The sequence below is a fragment of the Mixophyes fleayi genome, chromosome 9, assembly GCF_038048845.1.
Source record: "Mixophyes fleayi isolate aMixFle1 chromosome 9, aMixFle1.hap1, whole genome shotgun sequence".
Taxonomy (NCBI): Eukaryota; Metazoa; Chordata; class Amphibia; order Anura; family Limnodynastidae; genus Mixophyes; species Mixophyes fleayi.
The window spans coordinates 28,288,437-28,314,734 of record NC_134410.1 but is presented as its reverse complement, the minus strand read 5'-3'; the positions used below and the strand labels follow the sequence as shown (position 1 = coordinate 28,314,734).

The following is a 26,298-nucleotide window of genomic DNA, read 5'->3' as shown; positions in this document are numbered from 1 at the left end:
CATATATATAATATTTGAATATTTCTTTTCAAATACAGCATTCTTGATGAAACAATAAACATTTAGGGCTAGATTTACTAAGCTGCGGGTTTGAAAAAGTGGGGATGTTGCCTATAGCAACCAATCAGATTCTAGCTGTCATTTTGTAGAAAGTACTAAATAAATGAAAGCTAGAATCTGATTGGCTGCTATAGGCAACATCCCCGCTTTTTTAAACCCGCAGCTTAGTAAATCTAGCCCTTAGTGGGCTTATATTAAGAGTGACTATAAGTAAGATACTTTATCGACCAAGTGACACTCAGCTGCCCCTGTGATACCCGCCCAGAATAGTTAGGTTTAACTTACGGCTTCTCTGGACTCTGTAGTTGTCCACCTGTGTGTACTCAGATTTGGGTTTTCATTTAGTTGACAAAAAACAGTTCAAAATAGATAACCTTTATTTAAAAATACCCAAAAAATTAGAAAGCTTTATTAAATTAAACAAAGCGTTATTCAGTAACTAAAAATTAATTTTATTGTTTTTGTTCCATTATCACCATCCTGAGATAATACTTCCCCATGCCTTTGCACTCTCTTGCTCTAGCTGGTGGAGGCCGGAGTTTGATGTGGTTATCAGTGTGAAGGTAAGATCATTGGCAGAGTGGAGAGAGATTAGTGTGGAATGAGTTGAGGCTGGAGATGAAACTATGGGGGGGGATGGGAGTGACTGAGGCGTTTCTAATTAAAGGCGTGAAAATAAATAATTGGATTCTGTAGGGAAAGGGGAGTTAGTGAAGAGTTTGGTAGAGCTGGGATGCCGAAGCCAAACGGCAGGAGAGAAATTCAGTCTTGCTGTGGTGTTGAGGATGGATTGACGTGGGGAGAGACTGGTGAGAGTGAAGCCAGGCAGGAGTACATTGTAGTAGTTGAGGTGGGTGATAATGAGAGGGTAGATGACAGATTTGGTGGCACAGTGGCACAGTAAAATGCTTGGGATAGAGACTGGATGTGGGGCATGAAGAAAAGGGTGGCGTCAAGGGTGACACTGAGGTATCGGACATAAGAAACAGAGGACAGTGTAGTGTTGGCAATAAAGAGAGAGAGATGTGGGTATGTTTGGCAACTCTGGTAGGCGGAGATATGATGAGCTAAGTTTAGTCATGTTGAGCTTTAGGCAACGTTGTGGCAGTCAACAAGGTGAAGTGGTGGGGAAATAATGACAGCAGAGGGAGAAATATGATCATAATCCTGGAGAGGGGAGTAGTTTGGAGCCAGGTGTGGTTGGAATAGGTAAATGAAGGAGAAGGGGAATTTTGCAGGTTAAAAGAAGTATATATATATATATATATATATATATATATATATATATACTTGTTATATATACACATATATTTATTTTCAATGGAACTGAATGTTCAGATGAAATGGGGGCTCCAGAGCAATATGTAACCTTTATCACTCTGGATAGTTTTTGCTGAGCTGCCACATCCATAAGTTAATATTAAATTGCAGCAATAAGCAAGTTTTTACTTTACGGCGATAAGGTTTACACTTACAGCTGTAACATTAATATATTGACTGCTTTTCTCTAGTCTTGGCATCATTCTAAACAATTCTTGCGATAAAAAACTACAGCACATGCAGATTTTTCAATCAGGTTGGATGAGAGTGTTATGATTTAGATGCAAAGTTGCTCACCAGTATTTGGTGACACTGAAGAGGTCAAAACCTGGTCTTAAATGAAAAACAGTCAATGCCCATGTGCATATGAATGATGCCATTGCAGCTGGTAATGCCCACCAATGTCAACTGCCCTGTCACAGAAATGAGGTCTGAATTTATAAGACTCAATAATGATTTCTGAACTGTTCATACCTCCCAAAATTCCAGATTCAAAACTTGGGACAAATTATGCCCCATCCCTGATCCACCAAAGTAATGCCCCTGAACTGACTGGACATATTAGCAAAGCAGACTTTTGCCAATAAATCGCCTATTGCTTGCAGTAAAACAGGGCTAATTCATGACAAATGGGAGTGCTGGGAGGTACATATAAGATCAGTGGTCAAAGTGGGCTGGTATACAGTGATATACCATACCATCACTGCTCTACTGCCTTCATTGTAAAACTATCAAATTATAGTTGGAATTGTCAAGACGGGAGATGATGAGAAAATGGATAAGAGTGTTGGTAGCATGTTGAATAAGAAAAGAGCATATTCTGGCAATGTTTTAAGGTGGAGTCGACAGGACTGGGAGAGAGTTTGGATGTGGGGAATAAAGCAGAGTCAAGTGTGACACCAAGGCAGCGGGCTTGGGAGACTGAGGAAATTGAAGTGTTACTGACAGTGAGGGAGATTTGAGGGGAGGTGGTGGCTCTGACAGGAGTGAAGATGATCCATGTGGAGATAGCAGAAAGACAGTCAGTAATATGTTATTCCATTTCATTTCAAATTCCATTCACTTACATTTTCCATACAATCTTATAAATTTCTACTTCGACCACTATATAAGACAGATTATAATCAATGTGGACAAGAACAAATGACAGTGTTAGATGTGCAATACTATTTCATGTACAAAAATACAAGTTTTGCTATAACTATGTAAAACAAATACTACACTTCATTCAGTGTGAAATAACTTCATTACGAGGTGCATTTCCTTTAGCATAACTTCTGAAATGAATACCGTAACTTTAAAGTGCACCTGTCAGTTATAAACAGTGGAGGTAGCAATGTTGTGAACTGAACCAATATTCATAAAAGTGCATCCACAAAGTGCTTCTGTGATGTTACTGGTTTCTAGTAAACTGGGTGCTTCATAAGTGATGTCACTGGTTCCTAGTGAATTGACTGCATGAATATTGATTACTGCTTCCACTGTTTGTAGGTGAGAAGTGCATTTGAACAAGTTGTATACATTTTTATTCTTTTATTTTATTAATTCCGTCATGACCCCCGTAAATAGGGAAGATAGTAATATGTATGAAATCATATAATAGGTCACGGGTTGGTGTTAGATGTGGGATAGAGGAGGCACAGAGCAGCGCACAATACCCTTGTGGTCAAAGAGGATTTTTTTCATTCTAACACTTTCCGTCCTTGAAAATAAATGGATATAGAATATTTGTATTAACGAAAAAATAAATTAATATTTAATTGTCCGATGTCTTTCAGTCCTTCTTAACCAGTTCACATTCTCTCTTGACACGGGAAAAAGGTCCCAATTCCTTGCAGAATATAAAGTCCCAAAGCACACGTCCCCATGATGTGTGGTAAGGTAGTCTGTTGTAATACTCTGCAGCAATTTTACGTACCTGTCATACATAAGAAAGGAGATCGTATATTTACAGGCACATTGGAAACATCTGTATTTTGACAGCGAAGAGAAAGCGATAAAGGATGATAAATAGTTGTTTAATAGAGGAAAAAATGGGTCACTGACCCCACAGCACAAACAAAAAGTAGGAGAATGAGGGAAATATCAAAGAAAGGACAAACCATGTGTAGAAATAGAGAGGTGGAAGCACAGGCCAGGAGAGAGTAATGTACAGCAACACTAATGAAAGTCAAAGCGAGAGGGAATGATCAGCAAAATTTATAGGTGTGGTCATACTATCGGTTGACAAATCTACTGGTTTTAAGAGCGAGCAGAAGAATTTACAGAATGAAGAAAAGTGAGTGACAAAACCAGATTGTGTCATCACTGAACTTTTTGTGACTATTGAATTTATGATGTGATTAGGTAATGTTTTACAAAACTTCCCTGATCAATGATATCCTCGGTTCAAAGTCTGACCTTTCTGTACTACATCAAACCTTAATTACACTTTGGAACCTGGTCTGTTGCTGCTATTTTAGTTAACCAGTAACCATGACTGCTTCAACTGTATAGCTAGGTAACCTACCTTAGTGAGCTCATTAAGTGTAATGTACTGAGCCTCGGGATATAAATCAATAGGAAAACCATAACTACAAGAACAGTAAACCACTCTGCCTTGTGTAGGGGCAGGGGTCAAGTCAGGACTCCAGAGACAGACTTACGTGTCAAAAGGAGCTTTATTATGTCTAAGTATAGGGACAAAAAACACCAGAGGAACTGGAGTGAGGAGGGTGAAGGATGAGACTGAAGGGACTATACACAATTTAAACAGTATTAACGCTGGCAGAGAGTTATCCAACATATTATATTCCTCAGTAATCTAATCCCTACTGGTTCTTATAAAGGGCACAATACATCCCACTGTGATTAAAGAATGGATCCACCCCATGCCTCTGGAGAAGCTGACGCCTTCCTCATGGGTGACAGACTATCCACCTGCCACACTCACCACTTGTCAGACCAACTGAGGAAGAAGCATGGTTTCCCAGTCCTCTACAGGGGATAAAAAGGTGTGCATAGGGATGCAGACATCACAAACAATAAACCTCGAAAGAAAAAGTACGCACTTTGTCAAGCGAGCTTTAGCATCCCGCATAGAATGCAACCACCACGGGGCTTATGGTTGGTGATGAAAACAAAATGAACACCTCCAAGGTAATAACAGAGGGCCTACAACGCAATTTCACATCAAAACACTCCTTCCCCACAATGGAGTGCGGTCATGACCCAGTCCCACCTCAGAAGCTAACTTTTGTAGAACAGTGGTCACCAGTGGAATGAAAATGGTCAATCTACCATTTATTAGCAAAGTCTATTAAGGAAAAAATATACCATCCTTCAATTTAGTATTAGATGCCCTTGATGATGTCCCACTCCCTAATTATGTACTGACAAATTGCTCAGTACTACTTACTTGGTTTTGGTTGCTGATTGCAGATCTCTGTATGTTCTTTTTTTGCATGCTATATATGTTTAGAGTTTTGAAAGCTGTAAACTATCCAGAGTGAAATAGATTATAATCATGTTCAATGATCATGTGATGTTAGGTAGGTGTAGTGTCCTATGTCTAGGTAGAATTTAATAGATTATGCTCATGTTTCATGGTCAGCGTATGTTAGGCAGGTGTAGTGCCCTAAGACTGTATAGAACTGCAGTAGAAGGAATGTGCTGAGCCTTTACAAATAATATTTTTACCGAGACTGTAATAAAGGGAGTTCTTATTTGTTATGTGGGCACTGCAATGTTTTGAATTTAACTCACTTCAGTAGAGAGCAAGGTGGTCACTTACATCAAGAGCCATCCTGATAAAGTCAGACAATAGGAATGCTTTCCTGAGAATACTGAGCCTGGCACCCAGCGAGACATAACATAGCAATTCCAGGAGGTATAAGACTCTAGGCTGGAACTGCGAGGGGGCGTTCTGTGTTGTTGGGTGCTGCCTGGGCATTTTGGGTAATGCTTGACAAAGGTGTTATTTTCTATGCACCATTTGTGCAAGGACACAAGCAGTGTCCAGATGAGATCCTGCTTACCAGCGTGGGCCTTCCAAAAGCAGGAAAACACTTGACATTTGCCAACTCAGTTTTAGACTTGAGATCTTAGCATGAGAGGAGAGACTGTTTGGATAGCAGATCAAAAGTTACTGGTTAAGCCATCCATTCTTTTGCAAATTTGATAGAAAGCTTGGTGTCTTAATAAACAATTGTTTAGCTACATTGACTGAGCGAGTGTTCCTACCAACATCTCTATTCATTAGTCCCACAACAGTGTGCCACCTTTGCTGGGTGGTCACTGGTTGCAAGCAGTGAGGGTTGCCAAGTGGAATCGGGTGACCGTCTTTTCTCCTGGGTATTGTCAGAAAGGTATAAGAGAAAGATATTAAGATCATGTCCATGTTGGGTAGCTGTAGTACCCGTTGCCTATACTAGAGTAATACAATCATACTTTGATCATGTCCAATTGTAAGTTCATGTTGGGGGATGCAGTTAGATGTTTATATAGAGTGTAATATAATTGTATTATGATCATGTCCAGTGGTCAGGTTATGTTGGATATGTGTGGTGTCCTATGTCTGTATACAGTGTACTACAATTGTCTTATGATAATATGCAGTGATCAGGTCATGTTGGAGGAGCAGTCACCTATATCTGTATACAGTGTAATAGGGTTGTATTATAATTAGGACTCCCATATGTCCCAGTTTTCCCACAACACTTTTTCCAGTTGAATTCCATAAGAGCTGTAGTTTACCAATGGCTAAAGCACCAACGATTGCTACCCTATGTTCACTAATCAGAAATGTAAGTTCTCCAAATTAGAGTCCAGAAAAACATAACATATATAGTTAAATACAGACAAAAGTGACCTGGGGGTAAATGTATTAATTTCCGATTTTTTAAGGTCCGATTCCGAAAATCGGCAACTTTGCAGGGGAAATTTAAAGTCGCCGATTTCTGGCGACTTGCAGAAATCGGGGCTTAATTCCTTTACCCCCTGGTCTTTTAGAGTTGAAATATTACACTGTTGTAGACAAGTTGTGAATATTTCCATTGTGAAGATATGTGTGAATAAAAGTATAAATATTGCTGTTTTAGTTTGGATGGTTGCCTTGGATGGGCAGGGCAGTATTTTGAGTTTTTCTGCCCTACGTATTGCAGATTAATATGCCCTAAATCATAATAGTTCACCTCGCATTCTCATGTCCGCTTATCAAACAACCGTACTTCTAATGTTTCCAAGTTTGAAAACTTGTGGAAAGACAGTTATAAGAAAAATTGCCCATAGTGACTATTTTCCACAATAGAAACATGATAAGTAAAATGTGATTGGGTGCTATGGTAACAACCACTTTTTTTTACAATTGTCATAGCTCAGTTTTTAAGAATCTCCAGCCCAGTATCTAAAGTCTCATGAGCAGCTCTCTGAGTTTAAATCACGTGATCAGCTGACACCAATGCTGTTCAGTAAAAACTATCCCTCAGAGTAATACAATCTAACTGAGCAAATAAGGGTACACTGCAAACCAGAGATAGGCAAACTATGGCTCTCCCGTTATTGTGATAGTTGTGATCTTACCTCTGGAAGCTTACTCCCAGGAATACTTGGAAAGTCATGATGCTCCATGTGGTAGCCAACATTAAAGGTTAGCAGGTTGAGTGGTCCATAGTAAGAGTAGGTTTCGTAACCCTTTAAAAACATGTAGTGCTCTGCAATAAAATGTCCAGATATTGGATGGAAACCCATTGACAGAATGGACCCAGCCAGTAAGTATACAACAGGTTTCAATCCCCACAAACTGTATATCACAAAGTCAAAGGAAAACTGGACAGTTGCATTTATAATCTCCAATTGGGTTATGGGTTTGGGATTAAGATAGAGTGGACGTAAAACGTAGAGCAGAGGCTGTAGAAAGATCCAAATGATCTTGCGCAAAGGGGTGCAGAAAAAGTTTCCCTCAAAGTCTGTGGGGATGTCCACATCCAGGATATCTCCCCCTAGATATCGGTGATGATCAATGTGGTATTTCTTGAAGGATGTTGAGTAGGGCATGCCGATAGGGAGGTTAGCAAACATGCCAAAGTAACGGTTCCAACGTGCTGACTTGTTACCAAAAGCAACATTGTGGGAGATGTCATGGATAGCAAGAGTCAACGAATGGTTGATCACACCACCAAAAGCGTAAGAGAAGAAAAACAGCCACTTCCAGGGGAGATCACAGACAAGGTAGCAGCACAGAATCTGGACAAGGACCATGCAGGAGACAGTCCACTTAAGTTGTGGGTCAGGTCCCATCAAGCTCTTGATCTGAGGATATTTAGCTGAAAACAAGACAAGAGGTTATGTAAAGTCAGTGGGTGTAAAGCAATCAGCCAATGTCATACATTTAAAAAAAAAAAAGCTTTTTCAGAGGATAGCAGAAGACAAATCTGTGAACTCCCTCTAACACAAATACATACAATCCTAATAATCAGCTAACATCTGCTTTACAAATATCTTAAGATTATGATATAGTAATTGGGAAGACACCTTTTCATACTCAATCCCAAACTCAATTTACATTTAAATGGTGCTTTTGTTGGCATGGCCTGGTGAAACTGGAATATTTCAGTTTGTGTAAGTTTGGCTGATGAAATAAGGAAATAATTACAAAACCAAAGTTTATTATTCCTCTCCATAACGTGCTCTAAGCAGTACAGCTTTGTCCTGTTGCATTTCAGGAGGCGAATATAGTAGAACAATGACAGCTGTTCCCCTCTGTGTAATGCCCTTTACACTGTAACCAAGTGGATCCTGACCATTAGATTGCTCCTGCACAGTGTTCAGTATTGATGAACTGAGCATATATAATGATACTGCCATATTTCTATTAAAGTCCATCTCACATCCCAAATATCTGGCGTGGACTGATAATTATACAGCCGAGTTAGAAGCAATGTGTACTACAATTAATTATTAAAAAATTTTTAACGTAAGCAGTCAGAGCAAAGTGTTTCTGTGAAATATGTTTTATTTCAGCACAGTATGTAAGACTGGCTGTTCTCTTACTACCATCAGCATTAGAGACTAAGGGGTATATTTACTAAACTGCGGGTTTGAAAAAGTGGGGATGTTGCCTATAGCAACCAATCAGATTCTAGCTTTCATTTATTTAGTACTTTCTACAAAATGACAGCTAGAATCTGATTGGTTGCTATAGGCAACATCCCCACTTTTTCAAACCCGCAGCTTAGTAAATCTAGCCCTAAGAGGAATATTTACTAAACTGCGGGTTTGAAAGAGTGGAGATGTTGCCTATAGCAACCAATCAGATTCTAGCTTTCATTCTGTAGAATTCACTAAATAAATGAAAGCTAGAATCTGATTAGCTGCTATAGGCAACATCTCCACTTTTTCAAACCTGCAGTTTAGTAAATATACCCCTTAATGTGCAGTCATAGCCTCAAACAGCCCCAGAAGACTCAGTGATATTTGTGGATATGAATATTCAATCCTAAATACTGTTTTAATTTACATCATCAATAAATGTTGTAGTCAATTTGCATCCAGGCAAGCCTATCATAGTGCTAAAAAATGTAGTTATTGTCCACATGTATGACAAACATTTTGGTTTTTTTTTAAAAAAAAAGATAAAGTACCTGATGCAGAGTTGGCCACAAATTGGGCGTAACTTACACTCAAAAAAGGTGCCTGTAAAAATAGGGTTTGTACACATATATGCACAGCAGCACGGACCTTTAGATATATACATAACTGAGTGTGTATGCGTAAAGCATGATGATACGTCATTAAACATATAATCAGCTGATATACCTGTCTTATTGAGAAATAAATGCAGTTTTTGTTTTTAATCTATTTTTTTTTTACTCCTCCTATCCCTCCTCTTATCCTTCCTCCTATCCCTCCTCTTATCCTTCCTCCTATCCCTCCTCCTATCCCTCCTCTTATCCTTCCTCCTATCCCTCCTCTATCCCTCCTCTTATCCTTCCTCCTATCTCTCCTCTATCCCTCCTCTTATCCTTCCTCCTATCCCTCCTCTATCCCTCCTCCTATCCCTCCTCTTATCCCTCCTCTATCCCTCCTCTATCCCTCCTCCTATCCCTCCCCCTATCCCTCCTCTTATCCTTCCTCCTATCCCTCCTCTTATCCCTCCTCCTATCCTTCCTCTTATCCTTCCTCCTATCCCTCCTCCTATTCCTCCTTTATCCCTCCTCCTATCCCTCCTCCTATCCCTCCTCTTATCCTTCCTCCTATCCCTCCTCCTACCCCTCCTCCTATCCCTCCTATCCCTCTCTAAATGTAAGAAGGCTCAAGTGTCAGATGCTACAAACTCTGCGTATGGATGTACGCTATTATGTGTGGGCATGCGCAGTGCAAATTAGCATATTTTACAATTATGAAAGGTGCTTACACCCAAATTAATACACACTTAGGAGCTGATGCTAATTTATACTTCAATAATTTTATGAAGAAAATTAATCGAAGGCTGGGTACACACTATACAAAATTTCTCCCGATGCGATATCAGTAACAATTTTACCAACAACCGAAAAAAAAAATGTCCCGATCAGCCTGCTGATTCACGTATACACACTAAACACATTGTACTCTTCATCTGTCATAACCAGCGGCTGAAAATATGGCGACTCTGCACACTCCATAGAGATCTATGGACACTGCTGGTTGTGAGTGCATACACACTGCAGAATCGACAGAACATCATTCCATCGTTCAACAAGAATTTTAATTCATTTTAAAAATCAAACGATACGATACAATGGGCTTAGGAATGATAAGCATTTATCGTTGGAGCGTACACACACTAATGCGATTTCAGTCGAACAGTCATTTATCATGTGATTGGCCCGATAATCGGTTGAAAAACCTGTAGTGTGTACCCAGCCTAAGCCAGATGATTTAAAATCAGGATTTTTTTTTATTATCACCTATTCCATTGTGATATATAATTATCTGATTTGAATAAGTCTATCAAATAACTAAACATAGAACTATTGATTTTTACAAAATTTGTTTGCTTTTATGGTTATTATTTTGCTACAGAGAAGACTATAACGTTCTGTAAAAACCTCCACACGTTGCTGTGAATATACAAAATCTAATTTAAAACTCCTATTAATATTCTGGCTGGGAGTTTTTGTCAAACTTGAAAATAACCTACCAAATTTAGTACCAAATCTAAGAAAGTTTGCTTTATTAACTATATATTTTTTATTATCATCATCTTCAACATTTAATTATATAGCACCAGTATATTCCGTACTGCTTCATAATTGGGAACAAACAGTAATAAAACAAGCAAAGGTATCACAGACACTCTAGAGAGGTAAGAGAACTCTGCTCGCAAGCTTACAATCTATAGGACAATAAGGGTTTGATACGTGAGTCTAAATGCTACATATTGCATATTGGTCCAGCCAGATTGCAAAGGTAGAGAGGGTTTAGTGGGCTATGATTTAGACTAGACACACAGCAATGTTTGTCAGGGGGTCATAGGGTTGATTGAGTATAGAAAAAACACATGCAAGTCTTATGTAGACTGTGTAGAGGTTGGCAATAGGGTATCCTAGGCAGGTTAAGAGGGCGATTGAGGAATTGGATAAGCTAGCCTGAAGAGGTGGGATTTCAGAGAAGGTTTGAAGACTAATTGAAAATCTTGTTGTGCGAGGGAGGGAATTCCACAACGTGGGTGCAGCCCGAAAAATGTCCTGTAACCGGGAATAGAAACAGGTAATGGGAGACACAAAACTTGTGATGAGCAGAGGTATCGAGTTGGTAGATATTTTGATACAAGTGAGGAGATGTATGTAGGTGACGTTTTGTTGATGGCCTTGTATGTTAGTACAAGTATTTTATATTGGATTTGATAAAAAAAACAGACTACCAATGTAGAGCCTGAGACTGGATCAGCAGTGGAGATGCGATTTGCAAGGAAAATCAATCTAAACGCTGCATGCAAAATAGAATGTAGGAGTTACAGTCTGATTCAGGAAAGACCAGTAAGGATGGTATTACAATAGTCAGTACGGGAGATCATGAGAGTGTCTTATGTGTGTATTCTGGAAATGTTTTTTACATGTATGTAGCCAGTCATAGATATAGATTGGATGTGGGCAACAAAGGATAGTTCTGAGTCAAAGTTCACACCTAGGCAAATAGCTTGAGGAGTAGCATTTATGGCCATGATGTCAACAGAAATAGAAATGTCAGGTAGGTAACTTCATACTTGCCAACTTTTCCTCGTTGGCTTCAGGGAGATCCCAGGGGAGGAGGGCATTCGGGGGCGGGGCTTGATGAATAACATCATCATGGCCCACTAAATAGTTGTCACAATGTTGGCCAGTTACATCAGGGGGTGGGGCTAAGATGGCACAATATTTGCATCATTAAGCCCCACCCCCCACCACTTATCTATTGCGGGGGCAAGAACCAGGAGATTGTCCTGCTCTCCCGGGAGCCTGGGAGGTCTCCCAGAAATGCAAGAGTCTCCCGGACATTCCAGGAGAGTAGGCAACTATGTGTTAAAGAAAAGCAGCTAATGAATCTCTAGAGACTAAAGTGTCTTTTACATTTCTGTCTCCATTACTGAAGTCATGTTGTCTTACCTGTCAGTCTTTCGTTAAATCTTGGGCTCCATGAAAATGGCCACCTCCATAGGCATCAATACATGGACATAGGACACAATTTCTGAACTGTGTCATCATGCCACAGATGGCGAAGCCAACCACGTCTTGTACTGGCTCAGCATCAGGGAGAATGCCAGACTCTTCAGGGAGTGAGAGAGATCACCCCTATTTCAGGGAGTCTCCCTGACATTCAGAGAGAGTTGGCAAGTATGGGTAACTTCTGTGGTGGGTGGAAATATGATTATCTCTTTTTTTTTAAAGATTGAATTTGAGTTGGGGAGAGAATATGCAAGATGAAATGGCAGAAAGACGGTCAGTAACGCTAACAAATAGGATTACAATATATCTCTTACTGCCAGACATAACATCTGATAGACTATTTCGACCATTGATGGTTAAACTACGGCCCGCGGGCCAGATCCGGCCTACTTAGAGGTTCTATCCGGCCCGCCAATATTTTAAAAAATTTAATTAAAATATGCATAAAATTATTAGGGCCGACCCTGTGTGTCAGAACCTTCATTTTTATGCTTTCCCAGCTATTTCCTCCATTACACTTCATCCTCCTTCTTAAAAGGACACTTCGTATGTCAATCACTCAAACACCTGCCCGCCCCCTAATGGCTGAAAGTCATGTGAGAAGAGATGGGCTGGGCCATATACTAAGGTGGATTTCGATTGCTGTGTTGTCAGTTAGTGGCTCACCAGAAAGACGGATCTGCAACAACCTACTGAAATAAGTGCTGTGTCTGTACGATCGCTGCACTTATAGAGGTAACACTGCTATATAACACCCTCCCCTCCCATTCAAAAAATTTGTATTATATATTTCGATATTTGCGTTTTTGAATAAATTATATTGGCCCACCTAAAGTTTTTCTTTTTTATTTGGCCCGCTCCTGAAAAAGTTTGCCCATCACTGATTTATACTAATCATTACATAGCTCCAGATAATTGTCTGACAAATGTTTATTTATAACTTATCAAACTTTATATGTCTATACATTCTATATAATTCAACTTCTTCCTATACCCAGGCACCTAAGCAATGACATCCCTTATCAATACAGGGTTCTAACACAAAGAGTATTGCATCATATGTATGTACTTTTAAGCAGCAAGTATAGGGTGTTGGGGGAGAGGGACATATAGGGTGTGTGGTCAGGGAGGGATGTATAATTTGTGTGTTATTTTAAGCATTATTATTTTTCAAAAATAATGGAAATTTCCACCCACTAGCACTATCAATATTAAAATGAATCTGATTATATGCTTGGTCAGAAAATATTAAATTGTGTGTTTTAGTGTTCCCAGTGATAAGCATCTTAAAGAAAATAATCAATATGAAAAACAGGGTCATGTGCAGTTGAATTGCATGTAAATGTCTTTGCTGTTGAGTATATTCTCAATACATTTGGTTGTTGGTTCAACCTGTTTTCATTGTCTCAGAAAAAAATTCAAAATAGAATGCTTGTATAAGGATAAAGTCACACAACAGCATTACATCCTGTGAGTCATATAACAAACAATGTAATAATAACATTTGCATAAACTTTCTCAAAGTCAGGTACATACAAATTACATAATAAAATTGTAATTCCTATTTGCATTGGCACAATATAAATCTACCACTGTGGTCAATAGTTGGCTCATATATAATTAAATTCAGTCCCTCTTGAAATATTATTGCTAATTATGTCTTAGAAGACAATTCTCTCCATCGTTTTTAACCCATATGGACATAGACAATGACTGCCCCTAACCTCTTCACATGGCTTGGAACCCTTAGAATCCTTTTATCGGTGAATGGACCTTTCTCACATTACAATAAAAATAAGTTATATTTTATTAATAGAAATCGACTACTTGCACTTCTGTTGAAAAGTTTTTCAAACAGATTTTCCCTAGAGCAGTTCTGTTACTCTGTTCCATGCTGCAACTTTAAACCTTGAAAATCTTCTAAATACTGAATAGGGGGATACAAATTGTAGGGAATGGGATTAGGAGGACTTGCGGAAATGGTTTGACTTATATTCCTATGTTTTATATTATTTTTGAACACAAAATGCAGTTTTCAATTCTATAGGCTGTAGACTCAGATTGTCAGCGATTTGTTGTTTCGTTGATAAAATGAGCCCAGTTGCATCCTGGGCTGACTGTTGCATCCCCAACAGGTGCTTTGCAATCCATTTCTTATTGGTCAAGTTTGTGCTTATATTTTAAATTGGGAATGTTGGCAGATATATGTAGTTTTCTGTAAATTTAAATAACATGACACCGTGGTTTGCATTCCTTGTGATTTATTGCTGTGCATTGTCACCATGGCAAAAGTCATCTGCATGAACCTACTCTTAGGCTTGGTAAAAAACGATGCAATTATCGTGAAGAGCACACAATTCACAACCCTTTGGTCAGATATTGCAAGAGTGAATATGCTCTCACAATTATGTTTTATCGTATCTGTTGATTTGTTTTTGTAAAGTTCCTGAAAATCAAGATAAACGATGTTGAGCAAGTATGGAAGTGTGCAGGCACTCACGACTAGCAATTTAGGCAGATATGTGCAGAGTCACGATCTTTTCAGGTGACGACTACGAGAGATGAAGATCATAGATCTGAAGGTAAATTGTGCTAGTGTGTACACAGGAATCGGCAAGCTCATCTGGACTTTCTGTCGTTGGCAAAATCATTACAGAAATTGCATCTGTAAGTAAGATTGCATAAACGTATACCCAGCTTTAGTTTATTTGTATCAGCCATAATCATACTTGCCTACTTTTGGCAAGTTGTATCCGGGAGAGGGACGTGTCTAGAGGGCGGGGCGCAGCAAAACGCGCCATTTTGGCCACGCCCCTGCGACAAACATGCCATTTTGTCACGGGGGCGGGGCCAAAATGTCGCTATTCACCACAAATCGCTTAATTTTAGCCCCACAATTGCGGGATGCGGGAGACTTTCCAGCTCTCCCGGGAGTCCGTGAGACCGACCCAAATTTTGTGAGTCTCCCGGACATTCCGGGAGAGTTGGCAAGTATGGCCATAATACCGAACGATGTATTGCACATAAAATAAAACATTATATGTGACATTTCAAAAAAAATAACATATATCTATATCTATCTATATATGTGTGCCAGCTCCAGAGAGTCATTCTGAGGGGACCCCTGCAAGCGCTTTTCTATACAGATAAGCCTGTTTTATTGTACCCGATGTACGGGCATTTTATTGCTTTTTATGGATTTAGGCTGTAATTAAAACGGATTTTATCCTTTAATAAGGCTGTCTCTATTGAGTTTAGCTGTGCAGCTTATGTATAAACAGCTATTTTAATCTTGGGGAAATCCACCCTTGAGAGGCTAATCACTGCTTTATTTTATTAATTGGTTGTATCCATTACACATGTACTATATATATTATATCTATGTATTCAATTGCCACTTATTACTGGAAAGGTGGAGTTTATTGAAATTAGGTGTTGATGCATTTGAGGGAATTAACCTCTGACAAACGATTCATCATATTTCATCAACCCTAGAGTGTTTGGATTTGACTCATGCCTTGATGTAATCACACTATGTTTGGCGCTTCTCTTTTTGTGTTTTTTTACTTAGGTGTTACATCTGCAATCTGATGTTTTAGCGGAGCTGCCTACTGTATGTGATATACTAATTGTTAATCACGTTGTTACGTGATACTTTTGATTGTTCACCAAGCGCCTGTGTGTCTTTTCACTTATATATATATATATATATATATATATATATATATATATATATATATAAAATATTATATTTTGCAGTTAATAATTTACCTCAATGGAGAAGCCAGTCAAACAGGATGACTGCTGCCTGCATCTTAATGTCATCTTGCTTGGTAATAATTGTCAGAATATGGAAATAATGCTATTACAGGAGGAAGCCAATTACTCGTTCTCTTAATCTCTCATACAAGTCACTGAAACAGAGAACTTAGTAGGTGTGACTATTTCTGAACATACGTGATGGATCCCACCCACACCACCAGAATTCACACTACATTCCTTCCTTTTGTTGTCCCCGTTTCAAAATGCAGCCAATCGTGTTTTAGATTAGTTCACATTACACGGACGCCAATCCTGACATTTATTATTATTGATTTTCTTCATGATATGTAAAACATCTACACACCAGGGAAAATCAGGTGCAACTGAGTCACAATTGAGAGAAGGAAGGAGTGTCTGCAACTATAATCCTCATACAAAACTCACTGCAAGTAAATTAGATTACAACCATACTTCCTCCTCATGCATTCTTTTCTGCAAAGAGATTATTCCCAGCCCCGCCTCTCATTGGCTTACAAGGAGCTGCACCTATCACTTTTATGCTTATTTATCATTCTGCGGCAATGCACACTGAAACTGAAACCCCAGACTGTCAGTTCCACCAAGGGAATTTAAAAAACAAAAGGAAAAAAAAATATTTTAAAAAATATATATATATATATATATATATATATATATATATATATGTTAAAACTACTGCAAAATGAAAAAAATGATTTATTTTTTTAAAATCCGGTATGTTTTTATGTTTTTCTAAATGGTTTTCTACACAAAAACAAAACAATCAGACAGTTAAAATAGTGACTGCCAGCAAACATGCATCATATAACATATAGGGTACATCTGCATTGTAGAATAAAGTGGTTGCAAGTGCAACATCCAACAGTAATAGAAACACAACAATATGCGTGATACCACGATACATATAGTACATATATTAGTGAAATACCGGGAAATAAACATGAGGGGACAGAGAGCAAGGACAACAAAAAAAACGTACAAAGGTGCCCGTGGGTCTAATCCACTAGAGAGGGTCTCGCCAACAAAGGTAAGGTGTACATGGATTCTAGCCAGCATCCCCAAATATTTTAATATTTCAAGGGGCATTTCCTACTAGTATAGACAAATCGTTCATGACCTACCATATCATTAACTAATTTAATCCAATCACGAACATGAGAACTAACAGAATGGGAAGCACGGTGGCTTAGTGGTTAGCACTTCTGCCTTACAGCACCGGGATCGTGAGTTCAATTCCCAACCATGGCCTTATCTGTGTGGAGTTTGTATGTTCTCTCCGAGTTTGCGTGGGTTTCCTCCGGGTGCTCCGGTTTCCTCCCACACTTCAAAAACATACTGGTAGGTTAATTGGCTGCTAACAAATTTACCCTAGTCTGTGTCTCTCTGTCTGTGTGTATATATTAGGGAATTTAGACTGTAAGCCCCAATGGGGCAGGGACTGATGTGAGTGAGTTCTCTGTAGAATTAGTGGCGCTATATAAATAAATGGTGATGATGATGGCGATGAAGCCATCGATAATCTAGCAATACAGATCTTGTCCAACATAAACACATTTATTATATATTGTTGCGTCACTCTAACATATCCTCCAACTGCAGGCCAAAGAGGCACGTGCCAAGAGAATATAATGGTACCGTCACTCCAGTTTGGTTAATACACTTAATGACTCAAGACTAAAAGGACTTGATTCTAGAGCATTGTCATAAGAAATGCCAGAATGTGCCACACGGGTCACGACATTTCAGACATTGAGTAGTCTGGTCTCTTCCAATTTTTCCTAATCTACAGGGAGCAAAGTACACCCAATGTAGGACTTATATCGGAATTTGATGGAACCTCAGAGAGTCAGTCGAACAACGGGAGCTACTAAGAATTATCCCCAAGTCCTCAACTTGAAGAGAGCAGAGAACTTTCTCCCAATTCTGCCTTTACTGTACAAGATGATTGGTAGCAAATTCACTCAATAAATATGAATATGTGAATAAAGTTGGCTTTGCGTAACCTTTAGGCTTCACTAGGAAGTGGGCAGAATGGTCTGCTCTCCCTGGAGTCCAGGAGACCCATCAGGAATTAGAGAGTTTCCAAGTATGATCCAAATCCTGTTACATAGACCTAAGAAACCTTTCCAGAATACATATGTATCTCACACAAGACACTGCTAAACATTTAATATGTGCACTTTCCTGTATTGACTATTGCAATTCCTATCTTACTGGTGTTCCCCTATCTAGACTTTCAACACTACAATTTATTTTGAATGCAGTAGGTGGACAAATTTTTCTTGCAAAGAATAGAATTGTTGTTTGGCTAATTGCACATAGTTCTTCTTTCCATGACAATAGTCAAATCAGAAATCCTTACAATTGCTATAGTATCCCTGTTGGGTTGTACAAGATATTATGACTGACTTTGATAGATCATGATGTCAGCTCCCAAATATGCAAATCAACCACTAGTCTTTTTGAATGGCAGTAAAATCACAGAGGTAACAGCTATTGTTCTCACCAGCAAACCTTTGTATATATGAACCAGACCCTTCAACGTGATTTCAAATACTCTGCTCCCAAACCTCTCACTTAATTTCATACTTGCCAACTCTCCCGCAATGTCCGGGAGACTCACGAAATTCAGGTAGGTCTACCGGACTCCCGAGAGAGCAGGCAAATATCCCGCAAATGGCATTTTGCTGTCAAAATGACACAATTTGCGGTGCATTGCATTATTTTGGCCCCGCCCCCCCGCGTCAAAACTGGCATTTTGTCGCGGGGCCAAAATAGCACGATTCACCGCGCCCCACTACTCCCACCCTCCAACCACGTCCCCCTGCGTGGGATCTCACCGAAAGAAGTTTAAAAAGGTTGGCAAGTATGCTTAATCTACTATTATAGTTATCTGTGCTGGAATTGATGTTAAATAAAACATCCTTCTCATCAACTAAGTAATTCGCAACAGATAACTGCAATATGAAATCAAGTGGGATGTTCAGAACCAGGGGTTTTGTACATGTTGGACCGTCTGAAATACATGATTTGTTAAGGTTTGTTTTTTTAGTGTTCAATCTTACCAGTAACATTTTTTAATGTGTTAAATATCTGTTGGCTGGTTGTTCCATGTATTTATTTATTATCATTTCTGTAACATAGAGCTTTGGTTCATTAATTCTACACATCCTAGTAGGGTTCGAGATAATGATGACTGCTAGATCAGAATAATGAGCCCCCTTCACCTGAATCAAGTCCTCGGCACTTGGGAGACCTGACTTATTAATTAAAATCAACTTCTTGTAACCCCTTGAGAGAGGACTGAAGTTATGGAAGCAAAACAGGATTAATTACCTTAAAAATAAAACATTTAAGTTATAATTGAAAAGCTGTTTATCTACATTAGATTCACTTTAGTCCATACTTGCCAACTCTCCCGGAATGTCCGGGACACTCCTGAAAGTCGGGTAGGTCTCCCGGACTCCGGGGAGAGTGGGCAAGTATCCCGCATACAGAACTCACTCATCAAAATGACGCGTTTCGCTGTGAATCGCGTCATTTTGGCCTCACCCCCGCGACAAAATGGTGTTTTTGTCATGGGGGTGGGGCTAAAATGACGCGATTCACCGCGCCCGCCCCCGGATCTCCCGGAATTGCCTTCTCAAAGGTTGGCAAGTATGCTTTAGTTATTTTAAATTACACTAAATATGACAATCATAGTTATAATTAGTTTTATGATAACCCCTTAAAGAGTTTTTTTTAGAAACAGAGGCTTTAGTCCTTGTCCAAACACCAAATAATGAACATCAAACTGACCCTGCCATCTACACAGTGTAAGCAGCAATTTGTGCAGGCTGCACAAGTACTCATGATACTACAGCCCATCTATATTCTAGCAAGTAGTGACATCACTGACTAATGAGGAGGTTTGTGATGTCACAGGTTCCTTGCAAGCTGCATTCTAATGAATATTGGTTCAGCCCACCAAATGAAGAATATACAAATACCAGCGCCTGCTTATGACCTCTAAACGGAGATACTGAAAATGCACCAGCACCAACCTCTTACCAATAAAGTTGTAAAAATTATATAGATATAAAAGCATACAAAGTCCACCTATCAATAAAACCTTTTCATTACTAAAGATATAAACACACAATAACACTATTGTAAACACTCAATAAAATGGATGGCAAATTACTAATGTTCCCTCAGTTAGCTCATCAGATGTTACCAGACAGCTACTACCAGTAAGATTATGTCCCTCTTTGTATCAGAGAAGACTTGAGAATGAATTATAAATCACATCTGGTTTAAAACAACCGTCACCCACAAAATGGCTGCCTCCACTGCGTGTATGCAACAGTTGCACTTTTACTCAGGTCAGGTCTGGAATACAACAAAATGGCTGCTTTCTGCGGCTTTTTGTTCTATTGCCGATAAATAGAAGAAAACAAAAAATAGCTAAAGTATGTATTAGAAACTATACATTGTCGACATCAATGAATCCTGCATCACTTTGAGTGATATATGGTTACAGTATTCCTCTATAGCATAGATGCACAATCTGCCACCAGTTGGCCTCATCAGGTTATTTTAGACAATTTTTTTTTAATTACTGTTTGCACTTTTTTTTTTATTTGTGCTTCCTTAGTGATGGCTTCTGTTATTAGCAGCAGAAATATTAAGGTTGAGGCACATGTAGAGGTGTCTATAGAAACGCAATCCTACACAAATCACTGACAGGAAAAGCAATAGCATCATACTCTGGAGTACGTCACTTTGGAAGCCAATGGTGCTTCTGTTAGGGGCAAGAACTGCTAAGGGATGGACACTCCCCGTCTGAGAGCTATGACATAACTGCAAAGAATTTCCTCTCTCCTTGTTTTCTCAATGCTATGTATTTTACATTTTTAAGTAAATTAACAATTTATTGAGGTTCTTTCAAATTAGTAAGGTCTCCCAATGTGACCCTCAGACCAAAAAGAGTTGTGTCCCACTGCTGTATAGGTATAATATCTGTAGGTATAAGCTTATCATGTACACTGCATACTCACCCAAAATCTCTTTCCTCCGGTCAGTGTGTGGTTGGTCTGAGTAAACCCACTCAAAGTTATCCCTGACCACCCGATTACCCATGATGCTTTCACCCTGCAGAATGAAATGTGAATGTTACCACCTGTAGAATGAATTGCACGTTAAAGATTAATTACAAGAATCTTTGTAATATGATATGATTAATATTACATGTATACTATGAACATCTTAATTACATTGCAATCTCATTGAGGCAGAGCCCTCTTTCCTATTCTACCTGTCTAATTTTGTGCACTTTTGTACTTTGCTGTGTATCTTATGTGATGTTAAATAAATACATGTAAAAAAAATGGTTTAATCATTAGTGATAATTAAATATTTAAAATATGGGCTCAGAAACATTAGTAACTAACGTCCTGGATTCAGTATGCTTACTACATCTGATATTGCCATAAGTTATGCGATTGAAACATACACCCAAAGTAACTAACCATTCCTGTTTGTAAGTTATGTAATAAATGTTTATCGACGCTAAAAGTACAACTTAACATTTTAAGGCAATCCAATTCTAAATATACAAAGTCACCATTAGCTAGTAAAACAATAAGTAAGATTCCTGTGATATTATTGATTATATATGGGTACATTACCTGTACTGTGACTTGTTAGTGCAGCAACCTAAAATCAGAGAGACAGAGAAACAAGAGTGACAAGGTGTAGGACTGTGTCATCAGGGAGGGGAGGCTCTATTTCACCCCATACTCTGCACTCTTATAGGATACGCCTTGTGTCAACAGAAAAAAAAACAGATAAGATAGCCTTGTGACTACAAGTATAACCTGTTAGTCTTTTAATCCTCTGCATTCTGCCCAATGCAAAGTCACGCCCTGCATACTGTCATCTGTTCAACCTGTTCAGCCACATGCTGCAGGGGAATAAATTATTTTTCTAATTAAATCAATTAACTCAGGCATATAATAACTTTTACAGTTGCAACTAGGGAGCGTAGTCTCAAATCATCATTGTACACTGCTAACTACATTTATAATTACAATGTGTAAAGTCTATGCCTTCTTTCATGAGTAAAAAAGTATGGTTAAAAAAACATTCTTATTTGAGGTGCTCATATTCTGTTCTGGCAACTAATCAAATACAATTGTGCCAACATGTTTCGTAATAGTTAAACTTATTAAACAAAGTCAGATATGTTTCTATGAAGGTAATTTTGGAAGGATGTGTTAGTAGGCAACTAAACAAGTTTGAACACAGCGGTATAAACAAGTCGCAGATCATCCAAAAGCATTCATGTATTTTTATAGCACAGGACTGGCAGCTTTTTCGATTTATTGCCTTAAAGATGACCCACTGAGTCATAAGTCATTACATCCAGATTCTTCTAAATGTTACCACAACCAAATTCCAGTAGTTTTAAATCCCGCCTACTTTTGTGTTGGCCCCACCTACAGTTTACTTTGTCGCACCCACATGAAGCCAGGGCCATCTTAACAACATTATGGGCCCCCGGGCAAAGCAGTGCACCGGGGCCCCTAGTTATAGATATATAGATGTATACAGATATAGATATAGATATAGATATATAGAGATAGAGATAGATAGATGTACTTGCTCAGTGACCCTTGTAGGTTTTTTTGCAGGTTTTTTTCTTTTGCAGGATTATTTATTCTCATTAAGAACCGTGCCTATGGGGCCCCTTTGCCCGTGGGGCCCCGGGCAGCTGCCCATCGTGCCCAATGGAAAAGATGGCCCTGCATGAAGCCACTTCAAGAATTTTTTCCAGGGCCACTTTAAGTTCCCAATCCACCACTGCTGGGCCTTGATAGATGTTCTGCACCTTCTGTGCCCTTACTAAAAAATAAAAATTCCGGAGACAAACTATGAAATGCTTAAGAGACTTCTCTGTTAGACAATTGGTAGATGATGAGTTTTTCTTATCAACGGTAAAGGTTAGACAGGAACTTGTATTCACAAAATACTCTTTAGGTCTATTATGTCTATTTAGTTTAGAAGTAATTAAAAGTCCACAAAGGTGAACAAGCCTTAGGAAATAGAAAGGTATACCTGCTTGAGAAAGTCTGTTTCACAGACGAAACGCGTCGCTTTGTCTGCTGCCTATCATTTAGATCATATTGTTATAAAGTATCACCTTATTACCCAATTGGAACTTTCATTTAGGATTACTGCTTTCTATCCGGCCGTCTGAATTGGTGCGCACCGAAGACTGGATGTAACACGCTTTCAATAACCGTTCATACGGTAAGAAGATATACCTTTCTATTTCCTTTCCGGATAAGAGACTATCTTCACCTACTTTGAAGGCAGAACGATCGGAGGTACGTGCTTCAATAACTGTATAGCCGCTTAGACGGTAAGAAGTTGTCTATTACGTGCCGAATCCGATATTAGCCTCAAACATTGGACTGAATTTAAATATGATTATTTCTGGAAGCAAACCCATTGGAGGTATTTGATTCAACTATTTATTAGCCGTCCAGGCAGTAAGAAGTTGTTTTATATGTGTCCAGTCCGTGATTAGCCTCAGGCATTTGATTCATTACGGACGCTATAAATATACTTGTGATATACAAATTAAGATATTTGATACATAACCCTGAAGGATTTGGATTTGAAGATATCTAACTTTACTCTGGACTGCAAATATATATGTATATATGATCCTCCATTACTAGACCACTGTCTATATTTTTTGTGGAGTTTATTTTTGAAAGACGCATGCATGACCGTTTAAATATTCAGGAGGGATATCCCTGTTATATTTGTCAATTTATTTTGATATTATAACATTTGTCCATCAGCTGGATAATATTATATATCAATTACCATCTCAGACTCAAGGGATATTTATGAGTATAAAATTATATTACATTATCTGCATCAACACCTGTGGTTTAACTGTGGCTTGAACATCTATTCAATTGATCTTTTTTATTGTATTATATATTGTGCACTTATTTTATATGTTTTATTTACCCTCATTGATCCATCGAATAAATATTAGGAGATTCTGCGCAACTTTTTGTTTTTTTATTTGTTACATCCTTATAGAGGTTTAACACTGCCTCTTTTTTAAGTTGCTGCATTTGATACCTTAATGTTTTTTATTTATATATTTTTTTAATTTTTGTTTATTAGCGCCAGAGAAATAAGGTTTTTTTGATTGCTGTATTTTAGGTAGAATGTTGGAGAGAAACTGAGGTATTGGTATTACTAAAATAGATTAATATATCATCAGCATACTCCATAGCAGTTTACAAATAGCAACAAACATAGTAATAAAACAAGATTGGTTATTAACAGACAGATCATCATCATCATTTATTTATAGGGCGCTACTAATTCCGCAGCGCTGTACAGAGAACTCATTCACATCAGTCCCTGCCCCTTTGGAGCTTACAGTTTAAATTCCCTAACATAGACACACACACACACATACAGACACAGACAGAGTGAGAGGGAGACAGACAGAGAGTGAGAGACTAAGGTAAATTTTGATAGCAGCCAATTAACATACCAGTATGTTTTTTGGAGTGTGGGAGGAAACCGGAGCACCCGGAGGAAACCCAGGGAGAACATACAAACTCCACACAGATAAGGCCATGGTTGGGAATCGAACTCATGACCCCAGTGTTGTGAGGCAGAAGTGCTAACCACTAGGCCACTGTGCAGCCCTAAACTGATATAAATTGTTAAACAGGCCCTGCTTGCAAGTTTACAATCTATAGGGAAATAGAAGTTTTATAATTGAGGTTAAGTGTCACTTATTGCATATTGGATCTGCCAGATGGCAATGGCAAAAAGTGCTATATGATCCAGTCTGGGGTCAGAGGGGTTTAGAATAACGAAGGAGAATAAATGTAAAGTTGTGTGAACTGTGCAGGATGGTGGTAATCGGGTAGCAGAGACTAGGGACGTTAAGAAGGTGGCTCAGGAATATGGTAACCTTGCCAATGACTTTTCATAGAGATAATACTGAATTTCAAAGAAGCTTATTAGCTTTCAAAAGGGCCTAGCACAGAGCCTTGTGGTACTGATAGAGGAGACAGGGATCGGGGCAGCTGAACTGCTAAGCTCATGTTGCAGTACTGATCTTGATGCAGGTTGTGATACATTCAGAACCAGTGTGCTGACAACTTCTTACAGTTTGATGAATGTTTCTCAAGAGCCCACGCAGCATGCCCCATGATAGATGGGATATTCATGAATATTATACCTGCCCAGGAGCTGCAGACATGGAATATGTGAGTTTAGGAGAAAGTATAAAGCTGTAACACATAGAAAAAGTAACGTATGTATAGTACAGGGCAGAACAAATCCCAGTTGTCAGGACAACTAGAAAAAGCATTTTTCTTGTGTTTTAGACCTGCACGCCCCCCTAGAGATATATAGTTGTCTTCAACTTGTATAGTATGTGGGGGCTCCTTTCCCACTGACAAATATCTTTGTGTTGTGTCAAGACATAATGTGACTATATATATATATATATATATATATATATATATATATTATAATACTTGTGATGTTGGGAATCAGCATCGGGTGATACGACCACAAGTATGACATTACTACACACACTTTCGGCACCCACGTCATCATGTTGAAGTCAGTTTGTGTTTGACATAGAGGGGACAGAGAAAAGAGATAAGTAAAGACTCAACAGTCACCAACACTGGTCTTTAGTTTTCTCTGGGTGTGGAAATATTGAAACACAGGACTTGACAAGTCCTTGTGAAAATACCAACCCTATTCTTCCATACTTTTTATCTTAACACTGCTGCATATCTCCACCACCCATAAAACATTTCACATTTCCCAGTGATCAAGTTGCCTTAGTTTGACCTGTCTTATAGTTTGCAGACATAGCAAAATTCCATACCTTACAGCTCATCCAGTAAACTTTCCAGTGTCATGTTGAATAAATAGGAGATTGAACTGGAACGAAAGGTCTTGGTCCAGCTGATATTGTTCCTCACAGTCATGATACTAAACAAATAACCTAATTACTGGTGAGACCTGCCACGAATGGCAAAAATATGGTAGACCCAAATATAAACAGCACAAAGGCAAAAAGGTAACAATGAAAGCGGTCCATCCATTAACATAAAACATGTCCTGATTCTAAAACATACATAAGAGATAAATAGAGCAATAAGAATAAATCTCACTGGATGAACATGGAGTAGCAGAGAGAGAAATGCAGTGTAAAGAGCAGATAATGCTGCTTGTGGAATGGAGTCTATGCATCACATATAGTGAATAAACGTTAGAGGGTACAACAAATATAAGACAATCTACAAAGTATGCTCCAATATACAGCAACGAGTCATATATAAAACACTCAGAGTATTTGGGTATTAAGCCACGGTGAAGGTTTAAAATTGTGACTAGCATTGTGTTG

General features: G+C 38.7%; 1 protein-coding gene across 2 annotated transcripts; it reads right to left on the bottom strand.

The window, feature by feature from the left end:
• Positions 1-419: 419 nt before the first annotated feature.
• LOC142102341 (sphingolipid delta(4)-desaturase/C4-monooxygenase DES2-like) lies at positions 420-21,622 on the bottom strand. Of its 2 annotated transcripts, none has more exons than XM_075187155.1 (4): positions 21,515-21,622; positions 20,885-20,978; positions 6,940-7,682; positions 420-3,298 (listed from the first exon to the last, which is right to left on the bottom strand). In XM_075187155.1, exons 2-4 carry the CDS (start codon positions 20,964-20,966, stop codon positions 3,155-3,157), a joined length of 969 nt encoding a protein of 322 aa, XP_075043256.1. In that variant the 5' UTR covers positions 20,967-20,978; positions 21,515-21,622; the 3' UTR covers positions 420-3,154. The 2 variants fall into 2 exon arrangements, with proteins under 2 accessions (XP_075043256.1, XP_075043257.1); XM_075187156.1 differs by having other exon boundaries at positions 20,885-21,006; positions 21,515-21,620.
• Positions 21,623-26,298: the final 4,676 nt, after the last annotated feature.

Excerpts from the sequence above, each read along its gene's own strand:
- LOC142102341 (XM_075187155.1), bottom strand. The coding sequence starts at position 20,966 with ATGGGTAATCGGGTGGTCAGGGATAACTTTGAGTGGGTTTACTCAGAC. Across the intron at positions 7,683-20,884 it reads CCGGAGGAAAGAGATTTTGG|CTAAATATCCTCAGATCAAG; the intron begins GTGAGTATGCAG and ends TCTTGTTTTCAG. Across the intron at positions 3,299-6,939 it reads CTGGGAGTAAGCTTCCAGAG|GTACGTAAAATTGCTGCAGA; the intron begins GTAAGATCACAA and ends TATGTATGACAG.